This window comes from Elephantulus edwardii, unplaced genomic scaffold (genome assembly GCF_000299155.1).
Source record: "Elephantulus edwardii isolate Elephantulus edwardi_28Jun2011 unplaced genomic scaffold, EleEdw1.0 scaffold00054, whole genome shotgun sequence".
In the NCBI taxonomy this organism is placed as follows: Eukaryota; Metazoa; Chordata; class Mammalia; order Macroscelidea; family Macroscelididae; genus Elephantulus; species Elephantulus edwardii.
Window position 1 is genome coordinate 15778197 of NW_006399804.1, and position 9576 is coordinate 15787772.

The 9576-nt window shown below is 41.5% G+C and overlaps 2 protein-coding genes across 2 annotated transcripts in view; both read left to right on the top strand.

Moving 5' to 3' along the window:
* The first annotated feature begins 1902 nt into the window (after positions 1–1902).
* LYZL1 (lysozyme-like 1) overlaps positions 1903–9576 on the top strand; it is a 13428-nt gene continuing 5754 nt past the window's right edge. Inside the window, exons 1-2 of the mRNA XM_006887113.1 lie at positions 1903–2053; positions 2701–2859. Coding sequence (XP_006887175.1) covers positions 1915–2053; positions 2701–2859 — 298 coding nt within the window. The 5' untranslated portion in view covers positions 1903–1914. The remainder of the gene's footprint in view (positions 2054–2700; positions 2860–9576) is intronic.
* The window catches only part of LOC102852761 (transcription elongation factor B polypeptide 3-like), a 2405-nt gene continuing 2241 nt past the window's right edge, over positions 9413–9576 (top strand). Inside the window, exon 1 of the mRNA XM_006887097.1 lies at positions 9413–9572. Coding sequence (XP_006887159.1) covers positions 9413–9572 — 160 coding nt within the window. The remainder of the gene's footprint in view (positions 9573–9576) is intronic.

Below are 9576 nucleotides of genomic sequence, written 5' to 3' on the forward strand. Positions count from 1 at the left end.
GATTGTTCAATGAACATCAGTAATGATAGTTCTCCCTCATGACATCTTCTGAAGCCAGCTTCAATTTCGAGCAATTTCCTACCAATGTACTTTTCCAGCTGTTTTTGAATAATTTTGAGCAAGATTTTTATTTGCACTTAATATTAGTGATTCTATTTGTGGAAGACATTATTTCAAAAGAGGAAGAGCTTTTTGAAGAAAACATTTATACTCCTCTTTAACTCAGTGAGGTCTCTCTAGCACTCCTTACTTCACACAAACATTCCCTTCTATTTCTCATCAATTACTATTCATCCTAATTCTTCCCTATTGTTGGGAGACCAACCACTATGGAGTGAGCCCCAGGGTGAAAAAAAAACAACAAAAAACCTAAACAAACAAACAAAACTCAACACTACACATATGATAAAAAAAGTTGTATTTTTTCAATCAATGCTCTGGTATTTGGAAAAGTATCAAGAGAAGAGCATGGAAGATAGCTTTTCGTTGTCTTCTGTCAATAAAATCCTAAGTTGTTGTTATATGTTGTCACGTCACCTGTCACTTATAGGGACACTGTGTACAAGAGCCCTAAATTCTGTGCCGACCTCACTGTCTCTGACACACATGCCCCCGGTACCCCAGTGATTGAGTCAATTCATCTCATCAAAGGTCTTCCTCTCTTGCCTGATGTCTTTTCTCCAAGGACTGGTCCCTTCTTGCAACATGTCAAACTATGTCAGACAAAGCTTCAGAATGCTTGCTTCCAAGGAGCAGCCTGGTCTCAACCTCTCTAGGACGAACCTGTTTGTTCTCTTAGCCATCCATGGTATAGTCAATACTCTTCTCCAGCACCACACATGTATCTTATCTCTAATAAGAACAGGTTAGGGCTAAGATACATGAAACTGGAGTGTCGAATTCTGCATCTTTTGTTTTCTGTATTTTTATTGTTTTTCTATTCACTCCGAACTCACTGCCCTTGAAGTCAGAACTGATTTACTCACCTGCCATTGAGGTTTCCAAGGCTGTAAATTGCAAGGGAAATTTTCCATTTTTCTTTCTCAGATCTGCTGATGCATTTAAATTGCCAGAGAGATGCCCCCTTTGGATTAGCAGCATAACCCCCTGTGGATTATGCCACCAGAGTTAAAATGAAGACCCTAGGGACAGGGTCTCTGGTTTCCATCTGCATGTCAATAAGGTTAATTTCTTTACTAGCCTGTTCCAGTTATTGTTGTGTATGTTCTGACTCATAGTTGACCCTCAAGCAGGTTCTCAGAGGCAGTTTATTCGCATGTGAGGAGATTCCTCATCCTTCTCCCACAGAGCAGCTGGTGGATTCAAACAGTGTGCCTTTGGGATTGCGGCACAGCTAGGCCACCAGAGCTCCCTAGCCTGATCCTAGGGACATAATACTGAATTTAAAAGAACTTCTTAGAAGGACAAATACCATATGAGACCTATATTGTAGAATGTATATGAGGATCCAAGAGTGGAAGGGTGGGAGCAGAGGGGTGAGGATGGGGGGCAGGGGAAGACGGGGGGTTGTTTAATCATAGAGTCACACAATTTGATGAAGGAGGAGTGGGTAAAGAAAATAGGAAAGATCTGGGGTGAAAAGCAATGCATGTGAGCTTTTAAGTAAATCAGTATATAATAAAAATGTGATTAAAATAAAATAACTACTTAGAAATGTACTAAGGAAAGAGGCTGCAATCTTATCCTTTTCTGTTTTGTTCACTACGCTTTCTTTTTTTCCCTTTGATGGGGAATGATTCAAGTTGCAGGAAACATCTAGACAGAGTCTTCCACAGCCTCAGCTGCCAGGTTTTGACGTTTCCACTGATGAAAGATGTATCTTTATGACAAAGTGAGAGTGACTGACCATTCTCCTGATCTTTGGCAGAAATCGGACTCCAGCAGACCTTGGGGATGAAGGCTCTCGGCATCCTGGCCCTACTAAGCTGTGTGGCCACAGTCATTGAGGCCAGAGTCTATACTCGCTGTAAACTGGCAAAAATATTTTCAAGGGCCGGCCTGGACAATTATAAAGGTTTCAGCCTTGGAGATTGTGAGTTGGGTCCCCCCCTCTTTCTTGTTCTCTTTTTACCCTAATCTCTTCTCCAAGACAGCCACACACTCTTCTCCTTGATCTCATCTTTTCCATTCTCTATCCAACCAGGGATGACTGCCAAGTAATCACACTTTCTCTATACTATCTACACTTCCTCTCCTTCCTTCACCCATGTCCTCTGTCTGGGTGCCCTATACTAATTACACCAGAAAGAGAAGTTGAAACAATGCCTTTCCTGTTGGTCTGGTCAGGAACTCAACGGGTGCAAATGATTAACAGGCTGCACTACTCACCGAGGTTCCAGTCTATTCAAAGTTGCCTCAGTAGAAAGATCGGATCCTCTTTTTCTGAAACACTAGTAACCCAAAAACCTGACATATGCAGGCTCACTATGAGTCAGAATAAACTCAATGGCAATGAATACTTAGGCTAACCCCTAACTAGGTGTGCAGCTTCAGGTATTTACCCATGAATCTCAGATCTTCTTCTTCCCTCCACTATCATATGCCTCCACTGCCTGCCAGGTCCCACTCTAAAGTTTGCTGGGAGGAGATAATGAGATATCATTTATGATAGCATCAAATCTTCTCCAAGAAGAAGATTAAAGATTAAAGCTGCCATTTCTGGCTTTTCACCTCCTTTAGGGATCTGCCTGGCCTACTATGAAAGTCAATTCAACAGCACAGCACAGAATGTTCTAAAAGATGGAAGCGTCGACTATGGCATCTTTCAGATTAACAGTTACACGTGGTGCAGGGATGGCAATCCAGAGGAGAAGAACCACTGCCATGTTGCCTGCTCAGGTATGGGTTTGATCTCCCGGAAACATCCTCCTCAGGAACATAGGCAAGAAAGTTGAGGATGGAATGGGTGGTCAGGACTAATTTGGTTGTTTGCAAATAAGTCTAAACCACGTCATTAAGTTGTTCAGCAATTATTCAAGGTGATGGTTGGTTCTGCCACCAATTTGATCAAAGATAACTTATTTCTTTCTGTAGGGTTTTTATTTCATCTTCCATGAGAACCAGGGCACAGACACAAGCCTGGAAAATGGGCAATTCATCCCAAGTGACTTATAGCCGCAGAAAATCCACTGAAGGGTCACTGATGGGTTGGTTCCGACTTAATGACAATAAACAACAACAAAAGCAATAAGTCCTCAGATAGAGAAGTATTTGTTACCATCCAAATAGGACTTGCTAAATGATTTCCATAAGCAAGTCTCTCAAAGAACGCAGTTTGTGATTCTTTATGCAGAAGGAGGCAAGAGACTGTATTTTGCAGAACATTTCTTGAGCTCAAAACTTGGACTCAATGCCACCAAGTAGGCATCAATCCATAACTGACCCTCCATTGGATTTCTGAGGCTGTAAATTGCACGGGAGAAGCTTGCTCATCTTTCTTCCTTAAAGCCATTGGTGAGTTTCAACCACCAGAGAGAAGAGACTTTTGGGTTAACAGTGCAAATTTTTTAAATTGTTATTATTATTATTATTTTCAATGAACATCTACAGAGATTTTGGAATTCCATTCATTCATTGCACTGCAAATATTTTTATGGACCACTAGGTGGCCCAGTGGCAAGAAGCTGTGCAGCAATCCCAAAGGCTCAGGATTCGTATCCTACCAGCTGCTCCACAGGAGAAAGATGGACAATCTTATCTTGTGCAGTTAACTGTTTCTGAAAACCCTCTGGATGGTAAGCTATGGTTCATTTCTGATCGACGGTACACAACACAGCACAACAACAAACACCACTAGTGTTCTCTATTTCTTGAATTGTAGATACTGAATTAGAATCCACTTGCATGTCTTCTATTTCAGTCATTCAAGAAACAGGAGTGCATAATACTTGAGACTAACTGCCTTAATATCTGATGTCTTTCCAAGCTTGATGTTGCTTTCCAAGGAATAGCCTTGCCTAGCCACAAGTCTAAGGTATGAAAACAAAGCTTCATCATCCATACCTCAAAGGAGCATTCTGGCCACATCCTGTCTAGGACATATCTGTTTGTTCTTTTGGAAGTCCATGGGATAGTCAACTGTCTTCTCCAACACCACAACTCTTTATTCATTGTTCACTTCTCTGATGCATAACGGGTAATTGAGAAGCCCATGGCCTAGATCATCAGGTGCACCTTAGTCTTCAAATTGACATCATCGCTTTTCAGTATTTTGGGGAGGTCCCTGACATATGAATAGCCCATGGACTGTCAAAAGAACAGACAGGTAGGTCTTGGAGAAGGTGCAGCCAGAGTGCTCCTTGGCAATGATGATGAAACTTCATCTCACATACACTGAGCATGTTGCTGGGGGAGGTCATTCATTGGAGAGAGATATCATGCAAGATGGAAGGACAGTGAAAGAGAAGAAGATCCTCAATCAGGTGGATTGACAGAGCGATGGCAGCAATGGGCTTAAGTGTGCCAGAGGCTATGAGGATAGCACAGGAAAGGAACACACACGCACACACAGAGGTGCGGGGGATGGCCCAGTGGAAAGAAGCTGCGCTGTCAACACAAAGGCATGTGGTTTGAATCTGCCAGCTGCTCTGTGGGAAAAGGATGGGTAATTTCCTCCCAAGTAATTTACTGCCTCTAAAAAACCCACTGTGTGAGGAGGTTCTGACTCAAAGACACACAATACCAAATACCAACACCACCACCAAACACACACACACACACACACACACACACACACACACACACACACTCACTCCTGTTTTCTAGTTGTGATCATCAGAATGCAATATACATAAATACATAAGTACAACAGTGGTCCACAGTAGGCAGTGGTCTGCAGTCAGAAGAAAGACGTGGTCTATAGCAGGGAGTTACTCCATCATGGCCACTCCCTGGCTTTTCTTGTAGTTTACTAACAAGATATTCTTAGTTTTGGTTTTAATTCCGCAAAGCTGGTAGAATGTATGTTGTTGTTGTTTAATGCCGTCGAGTCGTAGACGACTCATAGCGACCCTATGAACGAACAGCCTGAACACTGTTCGTACATAGAGTTTCTGGAGGCAAGCCATTTCGAAAGTGGAGTAGAATGTATAGCTACAAGAAGACCTTGGATTCTAGGAAATTTAAGTGTGGTGTGGTTTATGTTCAAGGTGAAGGATTACTCATTTACATTTTCTCAAAAGAAAGAGGCAAGGGATTTTAGGGGCACTTGTAACATGGAAAACAAGCTGTTGGTTTTATAACCTAATCACTCCATAGTGGCTAGCCTCCCTCAGCCTGCACACAGAAAGGCTTTAATCATGGAGAAATGTCATCCTGTCCCTGGTAGTACAGAATTAGGGACACTCATCATAAAACCCTGGAGACAAGTTAGTGTTAGGGTCTGTGTACAAATTAGGTGGCATTAGATATATGTATAGTGTATGTAAACCTCATCCCCATTTCCAAAATTGCACAATCTCCTCAATCTCATATGCAAACTGCAAAAAAATCATAAAACCCCTGCCTGCCCTCCCCACGCAATCTGAACAGTGTACCTTTCAAATATTTATATATTTACCTCACACAGTACAACCATTTTCAAATAAGAGATGTTTTAGGAAAATGAGAGTGATTACTGGTTTTTCCGTGTAGCTGAATAGCTTCTCTATTTCTCACCAAAGTGGTATCTCAGTTGACCTCTGTCATTTCGGTGAGGGGTACAAGATAAATAGTAAACATGGTAGGTATGTTTTATTTGGGAGGGAGAAGGATGCTAAAGAAAGAAAAAAGTTGATAAAGACAGAGATAATGTTAGGAACAGAGATTAAGATACAGAGATAGAGAAATAGAGGAGATTTTGATATAAAACCAAGTTAAATAAAAATAAGTCATCCTTTTGGTATAGATTGTTGCCCATTTCCATTGTTGGATATGGGAGAGTAAACTAGTCCTCTGAATAATGCCTAGATGTTTAACATAACCCTTTAGTTATTCGTGTTTGACGGGGCAGAATTGTCTATTTAAAGTAAATTGGGCAGAAATCATTCTTGGCACGAATCTTTCTGAAAAAAGAAACCCTCCATCTTCATTCATTCCTGCCCCTCTGCTGCCCCCGTGTGGCCATTTTAATATCGCAGTGTTTCATCAGGTTATTTCCCAGACTGCCCCCTCCCTTAATTTTCCTGAGAAAATAGGAAAAAAAATTCACTCCCTGCTCAATTGTGTGGCAAAATGTTAAATCAAAGCTGAAGACTGATGAACACTTGACAATAGCCTCTACTTGCTGGGCCTACATCTCCTAATCCCCCATATACTGTTGCACCCAACTTGTACCCAACTCCCTAAAGGACCTTCCCCAAATACAAGCTCTGACCTTTGCATACATGCCTACAGTGTGCTCTAATCCCAGAATCAACGATAGCAACAGCAAAAAGAAAACTCACTGCCACTGAGTCAACTCTAACCATAGCAACGCAATTGGACTTGTGCAGAGGATTGCTAAGGCAAGGACATCTGTTTAAACACTCAAGTGTGACAGATGTGAGCTATGATAATTTCCTTTCTTTTATATACATAGAATGAAGAAGACTTAAGAATTGAAACCTTTGAATTTGATGCTTGTGAAGAGTACTGAATGTCCCGGGGAATCTGTCTGGAGGAAGTACAGAGTGCTTGGTAGAGAGAAGGATGGTAAACCTCTGTCTCATATTATACGAGGAGCATGTTGTCAGGAGGGTGTAGAGTTTGGAAAAATATACCATATAGGGAAAGGCCAGCAAAAGAGAAGAAGACCTTCATGGAGATAGATTAACCCAGTACCTGCGACAGTGGGGGCTTGAGCATGGCTGAGATGAAGAGGACGATGCAGGATGAGGAAAAGCTTAGATCTGGTTTCTACAGGGTTACCATAAGTCATACTCAACTCCAAGGGACCTAACAATGCAATCTTACAGGACACGCTGACATCTCTTACTCCCGTGGAATTACTGGTGGATTTGCGCTGCCATCCTCTACGTTTAGCAACTGAGTGGACTAGCCATTGTGTTGCCAGGGCTCCATCAGTCCCAATATCATATTTGTTGCCTTACTTCTCCCCTTTGAAATCCCACTCCACCCATTTCTCTAAGGATGCAAGCCTTAATCCAAACATCAAAATACAAGAGCATTAAACGAAGTGTGAGTAACTTCAACATATATTGGATCCTGAACATTTAAGTCTCCATATTATTGTTGTATAGTTGGAACCGACCCATACCTGACCCTTTGGGGTGGGGGGGAGGGACTTCAGACAAAATTAATGGTTCCGGTGGAGATTGTCCATCCTGCTTCTGCAGAGTAAGCTGGTGGCCTCGAACTTTATGCCTTCAGGAATGCTGTGAAACTTCTTGCCACTACTCCACCAGAGTTTCATAGATTATTAGTTGGTGGTAAAAATCAATAAAGTGTATTTACTTTTTTGTTAGCAATTTCATGAGCATATAGTGTTCCTTAGCCAGAATCTTTGCCAGAGTGGGTTCAGCTGAGCAGAAGCAGCCGAGGATGAGAGAAGCAAAGCTCTAGGTTTGAGTACAAGCTCAGGCATTTGCTGGGTGCACGACCTCAGGTTAGCGGAATAATATGGGTACTCGCCATTAAGAGTCAAGACGATGGAAGAAGACTTAACGTGTGCCCGACTTCGAGTAACCCTTTACAATCCAATCAATTTCTGGTGATTGCATAGGACAGAGTAGAACTCAGTCACTTTACCAGCTGCTCCAAGGTAAAAGATGGACAATCTCCTCCCATGCAATTAATTCATTGCTTCTGAAAATCCTTCAGAGAATCAGATATGGGTCCGATCTAACTCAATGGCACACAATAATAAAAGCATTATTAAATGCTCATTTACTTTTTTTTTTTTGCTCATTTACTTTTTAACTCAGCAATTTCTAAGAATCTATGTCAAACACAAACTGGCAAGATTACAAAAAGATATGCACGTGTGCAAAAGGGTACTTTTTGCAGTGTTCTTTATAAATGCTCAAAAGTGTTAAGGTAAAATTGCCCATGAGTGACTGATTGGATTTATGATTCATTTAAATAATAGAAATGAAAAGAAAAATTTTAAGTGCACAGCTTTAAAAGTTAATGAGGAATTGGGAAAGATCTGGTGTGAAAAACAATGTATATGAAGTTTGTAAGTAAACCAGTATAAAATAAAAATTCATTTAAATAAAAAAAGGAAAAAATTTTAAAAAAATTTAAAAAAAAAAAGACTGAGTAGAATTTGTCGCTTGAAGTTTCCAAGGCTTTAATCTTCACACTGGTAGCAGGGCTTGAACTGTTAACCTCTCAGTTAGCAGTTTGGTGCTGAATCTCTGTGCCACCAGCTGCTCTGATTATAAAAAGCATGTTATTTCTACTTTATGCAATCTAAAGTAAAAGAGCTAAAAAAAACCCTAACAATACTCTTGATGATCTCGCAATTAAGAGCTGGCTCTGATAAAACATGGATGGCTTTATGTTGTCTTTTTATTTCCACCCCTCTAGACTAATGCTCTGGTGGCCTTGTGGATAGCGAATTGCACTGCCTACCCAGAGGTGGGTAGTTCAAATCTACCAGACACTCTGAGGGTGAAAGATGGGCAATATCCTCCCATGAAATTTATAGCTTCTGAAAAATCGTGGGAAGATCAGCTATGAGTCAGTTCTTAGCTCTGATGAGGGGTATTCACTGCCGAACTCCTGTTTACTAGGTTGACTTTATGCTGGTACTGTAGCCCCAGTGGACATCTCCATCCACCCAACCCTGCTTCCTCCCCTGCTCTTTGATAGATGTTGTTCCTTAGTAGACATTCTGTATCCCATATTCATCCCAGGACCTGCTTCCAGTGAACCCAGTCTATAGCAGAAAAAATTGTCACGATTTTAGATTTCTTTGTCTTTTTATATGGAGATCAGGTAAAAGATTTTGAAACTGCTAGTGACGGATGAAGCCGTGTCCTCCCATTAATATTTACAACTTTGGAAACTTGGTGGAGGGTCACCCTGAGTCAGAATCAGCTCAACGGCAGGGAGTCAGGCTTGCTTGGCTCTTGGCTCCTGATCTAAAGGTTGGTGGTTCGAACCCACCCAGCAGAGATCCAGGAAAAAAGCTTTCTGATCGTCTTCATGAACTCAGTTGGACTCTAACACACAGGGTTGCCGTGACTCAGAAATGAGATGGAGTGGGTTTGCGTTTGAGTTTTGTTTTCCAGAAAAGTAAGAAAGAATTTGGATGTCAATGAGTACATTTTCAATCCAAAGATTTTTCTAATCTAAAGTATTAAAAATAGTAACTTTAACAAATGATGCCTTTGAAGTAAAACTTGAAGATGTCTGAATTTGAAAACAACCTTGCAGTTCTGGCGAGGAGGCCGCGCCAGTGACAGCGATGGCGGCGGAGTCGGCGCTTCCAGTCGTGGAGAAGCTGCAGGCGCGCCTGGCCGCGAACCAGGACCCCAAGAAATTATTGAAATATTTGAAGAAACTCTCCACTTTGCCTATTACAGTTGACATTCTTGCGGAGACTGGAGTTGGGAAGACGGTAAATAGCTT